The sequence below is a fragment of the Pyxicephalus adspersus genome, chromosome 2, assembly GCF_032062135.1.
Source record: "Pyxicephalus adspersus chromosome 2, UCB_Pads_2.0, whole genome shotgun sequence".
NCBI classification, from domain to species: domain Eukaryota; kingdom Metazoa; phylum Chordata; class Amphibia; order Anura; family Pyxicephalidae; genus Pyxicephalus; species Pyxicephalus adspersus.
Window position 1 is genome coordinate 7,370,135 of NC_092859.1, and position 14,293 is coordinate 7,384,427.

At 41.7% G+C, this 14,293-nt stretch overlaps 1 protein-coding gene across 5 annotated transcripts in view; it reads right to left on the reverse strand.

Moving 5' to 3' along the window:
* The window catches only part of PER1 (period circadian regulator 1), a 45,492-nt gene that overhangs the window by 14,574 nt on the left and 16,625 nt on the right, over positions 1-14,293 (reverse strand). For 2 of the 5 annotated variants that reach the window (XM_072399370.1, XM_072399366.1), the window contains exons 1-8: positions 13,450-13,520; positions 9,106-9,192; positions 8,073-8,367; positions 5,608-5,706; positions 4,250-4,404; positions 3,485-3,606; positions 2,440-2,641; positions 2,011-2,062 (exon numbers count right to left, since the gene is read on the reverse strand). In XM_072399370.1, coding sequence (XP_072255471.1) covers positions 2,011-2,062; positions 2,440-2,641; positions 3,485-3,606; positions 4,250-4,404; positions 5,608-5,706; positions 8,073-8,311 — 869 coding nt within the window. In that variant the 5' untranslated portion in view covers positions 8,312-8,367; positions 9,106-9,192; positions 13,450-13,520. Of the gene's footprint in view, positions 1-2,010; positions 2,063-2,439; positions 2,642-3,484; positions 3,607-4,249; positions 4,405-5,607; positions 5,707-8,072; positions 8,368-9,105; positions 9,193-13,449; positions 13,557-14,293 lie in introns of those variants that run through there. The other 3 variants (XM_072399367.1, XM_072399369.1, XM_072399368.1) reach the window with 3 other exon arrangements.

The window sequence follows — 14,293 nt, forward strand, 5'->3', positions numbered from 1 at the left end:
TCTTCTCTCACTGAGCTGGAGAGAGGGAGGAAAGTCTTTTGATTTTGTTCTTTATTGTATATGTTTCATCTTAAACTACTGAACTCTGCAAACAATCAGCTTTATAATAAAGTATTAAATCAATAAAATATCAAGAAAATTACTATGCATTCTCTTTATAAGTATTCTTATAGTTCTCCAAGTCTATTAGTGACTACGTCTTTTTAGGAATAATCTGCACCCCCTTTTCTCTGTCCTTAATGCTCTTCTTAATATTTGCTTTTTGGAAATGATATAGAAACATTTTTTGCTTTAAAGAGTTACTACACCCCCAGATTTGATTCTTTCATGTCATTCATCTTTCAATCAATGGTTGTACATTTTAGGCTTTGAGAAATAGATGCATTGATGCCGTGAATGGATTGCAATGATTTATTCGTCACTACACACTACCCTTAGATAAAAAGCACATCCCTCTTTTGTTTATGAAATGAGATGGAGGCATTTAAACACCTTCAGCTGTTAAAAGGAAACTTTTACAGGTCAAAAAAGCAAAAAATCAAAGCGCACATCTCATTATATAAAACAGACAAAACCCTCTACTTCTCACTTCCTCTGCCTTTATAGATGAAAGCTGAGATTTAATTGAATCGTATTCATTCAACTGTGGATTTTCTATGTGGAATGTTTAGGCTATAAATATCGAACGTATGTATTTTATTGCTTGCCATGCTGCAGGGCTTGCCGGAGAAAGGTTGCACACATAGAAATTGTGCGAAGAGGGGGAGTTGTGTGGGTGAGTGACGCAAAATGTGTCAGTATGTTAATTACAAGGTCTTTTGTACACAGCTGTGTGAGAATGGATTAAATAAGGGAGGCAAGAAAAAAAGGAGGGACTTCCGGAGAGGTGGGCTGGCTCAACCTTCTTATATATGATAGTATTAAGCAGCTCCATCGGTATTCCCTCTCTGTGCAAAGGTTAGAAAATCAATTAGTCCACTTCCTTCGGAAGGGATCAATGCCTCTTCTGTGTATGTTAGATTAGTTTAATAAACATCAGTGTGTTTTATGTGTGCCATAAACAAGGTACTGGATAAATGTGTCAAATACTTATCCTATACAGTGTACCAGATTTGTCAGTGAAAATAGTGTGGTAGATCAGCAAGAGATTCCTGTATATACACCAGGTAAGAAAGTATTGTGTGTCCTTTGTATATACACTGTGATAGATTAGTGTGCATTCTCTGTGTGTACCCCATGTAAGAAAGTTGTGTACCTCCTGTGTATATACAGTACTGTGATAGATAGATCACACACTGTGATAGATCAGGGTGAGTGCACAATGGGCCTGATTTATTAAAGCTCCCCAAGGCTGAAGATAAACATTCACCAGTAAAGCTGGCTGATCTAGCAAGCCTGGAATGGGTCTGGTCCAGGATTCAAAACATATGCTGGCAAATAGCAAATTATTTTGAGCTATTAATCAGGCCCAATGTAAGAATGTTGTTACCTGTGTGCATATAGAATGTGACTGATCAGGGTTCAGAGTTCTCTCTGTGTGTACACCATCTAAGAGTGTAAAGATTCCCCTTTGCATATTTACAATGTGCTATAGCATTGTGTTAATACAGTATGATATATCAGTGTGTCATCTCTCTGCATACACAGTGTGAGATGTAAATGTTTACTCATACAGTGTAATAAATCAGTGCATCCTCCCTGTGTAAACAGACTATGACATAGCCATGAGTACATATCTACAGAAAAGTGCGTCTCCTCTTTGGAGTCCAGTCAGTGTACGGTCTCTGTGATATATGCAATACACCAGTGTAATGAATGGCTCCTCAATGTGAAATAGAGTTGTGTATACTGTATATGAATAGTATGCTAGTGTGTACTCTATGCACACTTATCTGTTTTGCATATAATGTGTGATTTTTTTTTCATTCTCTCACATCTCTCCAATAGGTATAAGATAACTGTAATACAATTAGTGTTATCTCTACCTCTCATCAATTTTACAATACCCACCTGATCCGACAGAAAACAGATTTCTCTTGAGTGTAGTCCATCGATGCTGTATCTGGTGGAAGATAGAGAGATGGGAGTCAAAGGGAGTTAATATAACAGAGGAGGACAGACACGTAGCATTCTTTCTTGTTACCCAGCATAGGAATCCCCTCAAAGATCCCATCAGTCACCCTTAAAAAAAGAGAGATAGACTCATAGCTCCCTTCTGTCTGTGTCACCCTGCAGGAGGAGGACAGACTCATAGCTCCCCCCTTCTGTCTGTGTCACCCTGCAGGAGGAGGACAGAGTCATAGCGCCCCCTTCTGTCTGTGTCACCCTGCAGGAGGAGGGACAGAATCATAGCTCCCTTCTAACTGTGTCATTCGGAAGCAGGAGGAACACACTAACAGCCCCACAGACAAACAAAAACTTCCTTCTCCATAACATTACCTCCAGATATGCAGCTGCTCCAGGATGGGAGATGATAAGGTGCTGTGGACCCATAGAACACACTGACATCTTGAGGAGCCAGGAACTCTGCAAATGTTGCTCCTTTAAACACATCCCTTTTACAATGCAGGATAAGGGAGGCCTGGTCAGAGATGTACACAATGCGGCCAGTGATAAATGAGACAGCCACAGAGAAGGTGTCCTGGAGAAATTAAAAACATAAAAGGTTTAAGATTTCAGGATGTTAGAACAATGCTACGCACAACATCCTATAGTACCTAGCAAAACAAAAATCAACATTTATGTTACAAGTCTATTTTGTTTGGCTTGTATTTAGGCTATTGAAAAATTAACTACTCAGGTTACCATAAAGCTGGTAAAAATGATTGTGGTCATACTGAAAGAGAAAATCAGTCACATTGAACTGTTGTCATGCACAGTTAAAACAGCTGCAGCTCGAGCCTTTATTTGCAACAGAAAAAAAGAACCTCCATCCCTCTCAGTATGGGTTCGTTTTTTTGTGGGCATGTCCCCAGAACTACATTTCCCTTATACACAATGGATCTGATTTAATAAAAATCTCCAAGACTGAGGAAGATAGACTATCATGGGAGAATCTGGGAGATCCAGCAAACCTGAAATGGATTCCGTAATCCGTAGTTGCTATTAGTTAGTAAATGTTTTCATTACTTCACCAGATTCATTCCAAGTTTGTTGAAACACCCAGGTTCACCCATGATAGTCTATCTTCTCCAGTTTTGGAGAGCTTTAATAAATCAGGCCCAATGTGTGCGCAGGCAAGGAGTTGGGCAACATCGTTTTGTGAATAGAAATGTAAAAATATGAAGTTGAACTAAGAGAAGGATAGGTGGAACTCTGTAGTCCAGCAGACAGGGTTGACACTGCCGGCTGGGATTCCAGTACAGCAGAGACACTGTTGTAATAAAAATTAAAATGAGGAAATGTGCATGTACCTCAGAAAAGTATTTTTTTTTTTTTTACAAGACCATGCATCAATTTGAATAGAAAGATCTGGGAGACTTACAGGATTTTTTAGGGTGTACTCAGATGTGATACTTTCCACCTCCTCGATAGTGAAGCTGGACATATCCAGACTGCATGGCTGGGACTCATCGATGGTCCACTGCTGGTAATATTCTTGGTTAGCTAAAAAAACACAGAAAACAAATTAGCAAACAAAGAACCAAATCTGCACAAAAAAGGAAATCCCCTTCAAAGGTAATGCATATATCAAACAATGCCATATTCCTAAACAATCAGAGAAAAATAAAAGTCCTACTTCCCATAAGTTGACCTATTACTGGCATACCCATAAAAAAAAATACAAAATTCTATTTTGTTTTAAACATGTATTTAAAAAAACCTTAATATCAACATATACAACATACAATCAATAAAAAAGAGCATCACATGGGTTTACCTCACAATTTGTGTACATATACAATAAAAAAAAAAACTAATCAAAATTTATTTTCTTTGCACCACAACGCATTTCAGAATTTTTATTCTTTTGATAGGGGTATGCCAGTAATTTTCTGCTTGGGTCCACTTATGGGAAGTAGGACCACTATTTAAGCACCAAAAACTACTACAACTGAAACTTTAGCCAAGGATGAAAAGAAAGAAAAAAAAGGCCTATGGATTTATATCTCTGTATGTCCAGGTGTCCATTTCTCTCTGGGACAGAATGCAATCAAAATATTTACAGCTTGTAAATACAACTTGTAAATAATGTTTTTTTCACTGTGCAGGTGGTAATGAAATATAAATAATATGCTATTCCCCTCACCTCGGACTTGTTTGACGCAGGACAGTGCATACTGCAGCGTGGCCAGAGTTCCAGATTTGCCTTTTAATCTTTTTTCAGATGGCAGGCGGATTTTCAACTCCTTCAGGGCCTTCAATAATTCATTCTGATTCTTCTCCCGGGCAGACTGTTCACTGCTACATGAGCCAAAGAAAAGCAGAGGATGATGTTAGTGAAATAGCTTATCAAAAAAAATAAAAAAATAGGACAAAATAATAAGCAGTTAGGGACAATGAACATTGGATAGAATTACTACCATCAAAGCATAATTTGTAAGGAACTGTTCACACTGGCAGCGAGGTTGTGACGTGGTTACTGATTCCCCATGCTGTCTTTGGGGAGACGCTACACCTGGCTTCTTTTAGCGGGAGAGCTATAGAGAATGAATGAGGGACGGAGGTGAATGATAACAGCATCGATCACTGCGGCCAGCTGTCAAAATATGCAGGCAATGGTTCTTTAAGAACCAGTGTTGTGGTGCAGGTGACTTAACAGCTGGCCAGTCACCAGAAGCTTCTCAGGATCACTTCATCCGGAAGAAAGTTTGAACCTGCCCTAAGGGTTGTTAAAAGTAGCCTATAAAGTCCAAATATAGCAAAATCAGCCCTGGCCATTCTAATACAAAGGCCATCCTCTAAGGCAAAGGTAAAGTAAGTATTGAAAATATGGTGAAAGCAGCGTATATATAAGTGTCCAGGGGGATGTGCGGATAGGTTTACAGCATCACATGTGGGTGCTACCTAGTCAGTCAAATTCACCGCTTCTTAAGAATACCCAGACTGATACTTAGCCCTCAAGGAATTTGGATGATTCCACTGCTTGAATCACCGAGGGCTTGTGGGAAGAATACTGAGGCAGAATGTGGTATCGATTTTAGGAAGCACCTGAAAGGACCCTGTGTTGATCCCTCCCAACAGTGATTATCTGCCTGCATTGCACAGAGAAGTATGCATACCCAGCAATAATGTCTAAGAGAATGTATGAACTAAAAATGGCAATGTTTTTTTAAAACATTTTATAGTATAGATTTGTAAAGGGGGTTTTTGCTTTGCTCCAATATCTGGCTGATCCCGCTAACCCTAGCAAAGTTTTAGGGATGCTGAACTGGGTCTGATACATTGCTGTGCAAGATGACATCTCTAAGAATTGACACTGTGAAAGAATTCCTACAGAATGTATCCTGCTGTGAATGTGCTACATGGAGACTTGTAATAGGATTCAACGTTCTATAGAACAACTATGACATACAGTAATCATGTACTTCTGTATCAATTAACCATTGCAAATGGCGGGGATTGGGAATTGGGTGGAGTAGATGAATACACAAGGACAGAACTTACCTGCAGCCACTGGTGGAAGGGTTGTCCTGTTCGGAGCTGGCGCTCAGGAGACTGTATGCAATGGAACTGCTGGGTGGCGAGGGGCTGTGAGAGTTTGTGCTGTGGATGGTAACAAAATGAACCAAGTTAAAGCTGAACTCCAGCTAAATAAACAGTTGAAATACATGAAAGGATGATGTATTACAGGATAATATTTTTGTAATTGGTCCAAGATTTAGATACATTTGCCAGACAGCTGTGACCCCCACTGCAGTAAAAGTACTGCTTAGACAAGAAGACACCCAATGTCTGCAGGCTACTTAGACATCATTTCTCGTTTTGCTCTACCCTCCTGTCAGTATGTTTCCTGTCATGTGTGGATGCAACAGAGCCTCCGTGTGCATGCAACAGAACCCGAATGGTTCCTTTTGCCACCCCTTTGCAACGTAAAATGATAGAGACCTGTATTTAGAAACAATCACATGCCTACACAAGACACAGTGACAAATGCACAGAAGATAGGAAATTTAATACAATGGCTATAAATGGATTGATGGGATTTTTTTTACAAGATCCATCCATTTCCCTATCTCTAAGAGATATATTTTCTATAGTTCCCAGCTCTGTTCCCACGCAGCTTAGAGTTCTGGGTTTTCCAGCCTATCTCAGATCACCGGAGTACTGAGGATTCTTATATGAACTGTTTTATTTTTCCTTTCAGCAAACAGTTTCTACCTTTTCTACTTATAAAGGCACAGAATCCATTTTTCAGCCAGACACTTCACACATGATGGCTAAACTCTCCAGTATCTGCCTAACACTGAAATATCAGTTTAGATGGGGCGACCCTTTAACAATATTTCAGCAAGCTCCTTATGCTTTTTTTTTTTAAACAAAGATTTTTTCCAATGTTTACTTGCAGGCAGTTTTTGAAGGGCAGGGATGCAGTAACCTTCCTGTTTCTAGTTGATCACACAACGGAAAGATATATCATTAGAATTGATCTATGCCCCTATTTTTGCAGATGGTTGAGAGCTTTGGAATTCTTCATAAGGAAAGGCTCAGGTTAGGAAATTTGTGGAGTAGGAAATGGCATATTTAAGCCACAACAGCGGCTTGGGATCAGACATTTTCCTGCAACGAATTCCACACTCACATGTGGTCAGCATATTAGCAGAATATAGCAAAAGCCTATGTAACTATATGTGCTCTCCATGCTGTCCGTGGTGCTGAAATGGATGAATTACATAGGTTCAGCATTTTGATGACTCAGCTCTGTGTTTTTTTGTACTCTGTATGCTTAATATTATTATTGTTATTATTACACAGTATTTATATAGCACCGACATATTAGAAAACGTTGTACAAAGTCTATAGTCATGTCACTAGCTGTCCCTTACAGGGGCTCACAATCTAATGTCCCTATCATAGTCATATGTCTTTAATACAGTCTAAGGTCTGTTTTAGGGGGAACCCTAACTGCATGTTTTTGGAATGTGGGAGGAAACCGGGGAACCTGGAGGAATCACACTCGAACAAGAGGAGAACCTGCACACTCTGGGGACCTGGGACCTAGTGCTGCAAAAGCTGCTAACCACTGAGCCAACGTGCTGCCTCAAACACACTGAAACAGATTTAACAAAGCTCTCCAAGACTGGAAAAGATAGACTATCATGGAGAACCTGGGTGATCCGGCAAACCTTGAATAGATCTTGGTCCACAATAGAAAACTTTTGCTAACTAAGAGCAAATGATTTTTAAGTAATTCCAGGTTTGCTGGATCACCCAGGGTCTCCCATGATAGTCTATCTTCTCCGGGCCTTGGAGAGCTTTAATAAATCAGACCCATTATGATGAGAATGTGAAGGCCGCCATTGCTGATTTCCTTAGGAAACTGCTACTTGCCTAGCTGTGTCTGGCTTCAATACATCCGAATCACAGACCTGGAACAAGCATGCTGCAAATGAACTCTGGAGAAGAGTCAGAACATATTCCATACTTGTGATCCGAATTATTAACTCAAGGAATGAACTTGACTGCGGGGCAATACGAACTTTTAATAGAGGATGGCAAATATGACTTGTTGATGATTACTAATACTGTTTGTATTAAGGGCTTCCTTTATACCTTAGCTCCTCATTGGCTCCCTCTAGAAAAAGTTGGGTTAAATTATAGAATTCCTCTAATTTTATGTACAGAGCTTCTGGTTTACTTTCATGTCTAGCTTGTGATTGGCTCACGGATATTCCCAGTGGTCCATAGAAAGCTTTTGGCCACATTATAGGCATCCCCTGCATTGCTGGAAGCATTTCATTACTGCTTTTTAGGAGGCTGCTGGTGGTGAGGATTGCTGGATTGACAACATTTTTATAGGGATAAGCTTTACGCCAAAATGTCTTTATTTTGTTTTGGACGGGCCATAGATAAGTTAGAGGCTCTGTCAGGTCCAAAACAAAAAAAATGTTTGGCTTTATGGTCTCTCTTACCTCTTGCTGCTCTCAGTGGCCTCCAACATGGCCGAATCTTTCCCATTGCCGCTCGTGCTGCTGTGGGAGCTCCGGCTCTGACGAGACTCGTTCCCATTGGACTCGTTACCACTGGAGCCTTGACTGTTGGTGTCGGTCTCGTCTTGTTGCGTCCCCTCCATCTCTCGCGACCCCCGTGTTCTCCTTCCCCTCTCTCCGAGAGCAGGAGGAGGCTCGCAGGATCCGTTCATGCCCTCCATCTTGACAAATCGGTGGTGTTAGAAAACAGAGAAATAAGTTGTAGAATGGAGACGATCTGAAAGAAAAATGGAGAAATAGTTTTAAGAAGATATACAGGAAGCCAGTGGCTGCTGCATGAGGGCTCCGTACCCGCCACAAGGGGTCCCCAAAGGTGATTTTAGCAGGGGGGGTCTGAAATAAATATTGCACTGGGCCACTGTTAGCTACCTCCACCACTGTCAGAAAATTATAACATTGGGGAAAAACTTTATTCCTCCCTTGCAATTCTCACAACTTGGTGAAAAAATGAAACCATTGTGTTCTCCTATTCCTCCTGATTGTTGTACCCAAAGACTGCCCATATTGTCCCTTGTGTACTGTGTGAATGTACCCGAGGTGTTCTGACTCATTCCTTTATCACCATCGCTTATGTTCTCACCCACGGCCCGCTAATAATATACAAAGGAACGCACGTCACTGACCCTCTTTGACGCCCATTGTCAAAGTGGCCTATTTACAAAAAAGAGAAATCCAATTTTTTAAAATATATTTAGGATTTTAATACTTTCAGAGCCCAAAAAAATTAGACAGCATTCTTACATTACTCTTTTATTACAGCCTAATAGCACTGTGATAATTGCATAGGGATGTTTTATGCATACCACTTGCAGCCAGCAGAGGGCAGAAGCCAATCAAGGAGAAGAAGCTGTGATAGTGTTAATTTGCAGGGAGATCAGATTATACGCATTTCAGGCTCACACAGAAAGGAAAACAACCCACCACCTTAAAGTAAGTCAGATCAAGCTACACAAACCTCCTTCCAGGAACCTGTACATATCCAGCCTCTAAATCAGACTTTGTTGCATCGCATAGTGTTGTTGAAGTAACCCGAAGAAAATCGCTAGAGAAAAAAAACAGTGTGATGACCTAATTGGTGTGCGGCTGCTCTTCCGTGGGCTAATCACAAGAAAGGGGCGGTCCTAGACCAGGCTTTATAGTATAGACTGAAGAGAGGTCACAGCTCCCCTCCTATTGTGTGTGTTACCTCTTCCCCCCTTTTAGATTGTAAGCTCTTCTGGACAGGATCCTCCCCTCCTCCTGTGTCACTGTCTGTATCTGTCTGTCATTTGCAACATGTACAGCGCTGAGGAATATGTTGGCGCTATATTAATACAATTTACTAATCTTCTCATACTTCCATAATAATACTAATACTTATAACATATTACACAGCGCTGTACATTAAATAGGCATTGCAAATGACAGACAGATACAGACTCTGGGTCTGATTCATTTAGTCTCTACAAGGCTGGAGAGGATGGACTTTCATCAGTGAAGCTGGGAGATCAAGCAAACCTGGAAAGTCATTTGCTATTTGTTAGCAAATGTTTTTAATCCTGGAGCAGGTTTTTTGGATCACCCAGGTTCACTGATGAAAGTGTATCCTCTCCAGTCCAGGTGAGCATTAATAAATGCCCGATGACACAGGAGGAGGAGAGGACCCTGCCCACAGAGCTTACAATCTAGGAGATTAAAACATTTCACCCATGGGTTGATATGGGCGGTGTAAAACATTCCTCCACCTCATTAAGTTAAGGGTTGATCATGTCTTTCAAATTCCTTCATCCAAAACAAGGTGTCCTTATAAACTACAAGCCATCCTGTTATTACCGCTCATGTCATGGGAGAAGTATTCTGAGGACACGCCGGGGCTGAGTAATGCCAAGTTACCCAATAATATGTATACGTGTGTCATCAAAGCAGACCTGACATAAAAGATGGAAATAAAATACAATCCCTAATTTTAATAACAATAAAGATTTGGGGGAGGGAGCACTTGGAGCTAAATATAGACAGATATGTAAACAAATTCATAAAGTTATGTATTCAAAAAGGTCAAGAAGATTTTTAAACATAATAATAATTTAAATCTATAGGCTCGTCAATGCATCATTTCATGTGGGACTATAGTTACACAAGGCAGGTTCAATAATTTTGTGTGTTTTTTCTCTACATACAAATCAAAGCAGCTTGATGCAACTGCAGCTTAAATTCACCTGTGATGCTTAGAAACATCAAACTGTTCCCCAATTGCAGCACACCATGCTCAACAGCAGGACATTTATTGGTGGGGCGAGAAGGACAAATGGTGCCGTTCCACAGTCTACTCACCAGCGCACCTTGTCTCTAACCATGTGAAGCACATCTCTCTGTCTTATGTGACGCACAGACCTCTCTCCTTCTCTAAACTATGACAAGCACAGCTTCCTTCTCCAAAGCATGGAATGCACAACTCTCTCACTGCCAATCATGTGATGCACAGCTCTCTCTCTCGCCCTGTATGAGGCCTGATAATAACTAACAGATTTCTCATTCTAAACATCGCCGAGTGTCAGTTTGCACAGCTCCTGCCAGCAGGACAAGGCCGTTAAATGACTGCGATAGCTTTAGCAGGCACACGGCAATCACCGTCTCTGTGCCTTGGCGGGATCACAGCGACCAGTGGGTGGCTGGGCTGGAAAGCCACCTGTTGATTTTCTCGTTAAGACGTTCGTTTTTTTTCTCACAACAGCGGAGGCCTTACCTGCAGAAATCATTTTATAAACATCTCTGCTCTGTGCCAGGGAGCCACCTAGGGAATATCCTGCGTTCTGATTGGTGGACAGCTGCTGCCATCCGCCTATCCTCTGATGACATCCAGCAGACACCAAAGTCGGTGCACAGTGAATAGAAATGACATAATGGAAACCTGGAGGGCGGTTATGAAGATCTGGGGCCTTTTATACCTTCAATCACAACTGACTGCAAATATGCAGGACTTCACTGGCTGCATGCCTGCTCTGGGTCTGTTACATAAGAGAACGGAGTAAAGAGCAGCCAGGAAAGTAGCATTTTAAGGTTGAGCAATGGCAGTCTGATATCTTTTCTGAAGCTTCCTTTAAACCTGAGTCCAGGACATGGAATACTAAACTACCACATATTGTTACCAAACCAAAAACAAAACATCCCCGACCTCTCTAGATGCTTTTCATGTGAAGTTATTCATTCTCAAAGATATTTAATGGTAGGAAGCTTACCCTGTAAGTGATTTTACCTCAGCAGCCCCTCATGTAAGGCTGATAAATACACAGCCCTGAGGGACACTAGAAGGTTCTGGCAGGTGGGTTGAGCTGAGAACTTTGGTTCTAAAATAAAAGTTCTGAGAGTACCGGTCACCAAGTACGCAGAACTGAAAGAATAGGAGTGTTCTGAAAATCAAGAATAGCTACTGTCTGTTCTACTCCACCACCAATAGAGATCCCTGCACAGATCCCTCTGTGTGATCATGTGATGTTCATCACTCCCCGTCATGTGATATGGTAGTATGACCATGTGATGTACAGCTCTCTACTATCCACTAACCATGGCATACGAAGCGCTCTCTTTCCTTCCCAAATCATGTGATGCACAGCTCTCTCTCTTATCATGTGACGCATAGACCGCTCTCCATCTCTAACCATGTGACGCAATGCTTTCTTTTCCAAATTATGGAATGAACAGCTCTCTCTTCTTCCCCAATCATGGGATGCACAGCTCTATCTCTCTCTAACCATGGCATGCACAGTTCTCTCTTCCAATCATGTGATGCACAGCTTTCTCTCTCTTCCAATCATGTGATGCACAGCTCACTCTCTCTTCCAATTATGTAATGCACAGCTCACTCTCTCTTCCAATTATGTAATGCACATCTCTCTTTCTCTTTCTTCCAATCACGTGATGCACAGCTCTCTCTCTCTCTCTCTTCCAATCATGTGATGCACAGCTCTCTCTCTCTCTCTCTTTCTTCCAATCATGTGATGCACAGCTCTCTCTCTCTCTCTCCTCCAATCATGCGATGCACAGCTCTCTCTTTCTTCTCCAATCATGTGATGCACAGCTCTCTCTCTCTCTTGCAATCATGTGACAGATCTCTCTAACCATGGCATGCACAGGATTTCCACCCTTCCCTAACCATGTGACACACTGCTCTCTCTCCATCTCACCAACTAGTTTTAAGTGCAATTGCAGCATATGATACAACATGAGACATGCTATGCATGGCATTTATAAAATGTGCAGACATCAGGAAAAGAGATCGGCGTGATATAACCTTATCAACAAGCCAACTTTTCTATAACACCTTCTCTCTGTGTATGACTTCTAATTCTATATGTGCACAAGCACAGAAAGCCATATTTGCTCATTACACCCTATGCTATGATACAAACATACAGTAATTTCACTGAACTAGGGAGGGCTCCCCCTAATGGTCACTCCACAAATCTGCACAAACAACATAATGAAAATATGGAAAGGCAGCTTGTTAAAATTTACAAGTCAGATCCTGGATACATTTATATGTAAATTCTGCAATATTGCAAACAATATGTACAATTATACTAATATATTGTATACAAAAAAAAAAAAAAACACACAAAAAAACGCTTTTTACAAAGTGGAGAACATAGCTACAACATAGCTCTCCGATGGCCACCAATAGAGTGCAACGCAAGCACCTGATCAACCAATGCATATGGGTCCAATCATGAATATCACTTCCTGTTATAAGGTGACAACTCTCCATCCTTGCCTCCTTACCGTGCTCCGGTGTTGTCACCATGTCACTTGGGCTTCTATGCGACTCCCTTGCACAGGCATATTGTCATTGTCACCAATCTGCTCTAAGAAATGCCACACAACCTGTACCGCATGTGAATATAAAGCAGCTACAAAAGATCAGCAGCACTGACATGAAACACAGGACAATACTAAATTTTAAAAAATGGCAACTATGTAATATTTTTTGTTTTATAATACACTTCAGCAAACTTTTATCAGTCAGTTCTGGTACTTGCTGCAACACTTGTTCTGCATATGGCTTGTAGGGGCAAATTATGGCTGGCTAACCTCTTATCCCAGCTTTCACCAGGTACAAGACCTGCCATCCCTCACCTACAGACACAACCACAAGCTACACAGGTATGATAATAGGGAGCAGAGGGGAGGCGATGATGCAGCAACATCACAGTGTACTCACGCACAGGAGCTCGGCGGTGATCTGTCCCTGGAAAAGCGATGTCCCCCCTACCACCACCATCACCTGTCCAGGTAGGTAGGTGATCCTTGCAGCATGGCTCACCTTGTCTGTCTCATTCTCCTCCTGTGTCCTGCTTCTTCCCTGGCTGCTTGTCTCCTTCTCTTCTCTCTCTCTCTCTCTCTCTTCTCCACTACCTTCCAAGCTCTCTCCTTTGCTCATCCCCTTTGCTCATCCCCTGCCTTCCTATAGGCTCTCCCCCCTGTGATGTCACTCACCCACCCTGTGAGATAATCGCCCTGCACGTGGAACACAGTGCTGCATGCCTCCCCCCTCCAAGCTCTGTGATTGGAAACCTCCAAGCAGCCAATGGCAGAGCGGCCCCTGCATAATATGCTAATTCAGGAGCATGGATCAGCCATTTATTAACCTTTTGGCTGCTGGTGGGATTGGGATGAGAGCCAGCTTGCCCCGTGCCAAGGCTTTCTATTACATCATGCCTCTGTTAAAGTGAACCTGTCATGAGAAATACATAAATCTGGGCTGGGAAGGCTGAGGGTGATTTCTGCAAAAATCTTAGAAAGCAGGAAAGTCCCCATCTGAATTTTTTGTTGACAGTCAGGCTATTGTATGTTTGCAGAAGCCAAGGTCAAGAACAGCAGATTGGTTCCCTTTAATCCTTGTTGTTGTGTTGTACCAAGCAGTCACATAGCTGGCACCCCTTGGCATACAAAGGTCAGAGCTTGTGCCAATGCCATCTGCATCCAAATGTAATTACAGAGGATAGGTGTGCCAACTGTGTCAGTTCACTCCCTTACTGATCCATCACCGCTTCCTCCTCCTCTATCAGACACTATATGCAAGGTCCCCTTGTATACAGATTACTGATCCAGCAACCGCTTCCTCCTCCTCTATCAGTCACTATATGCAAGGTCCCCTTATATACAGA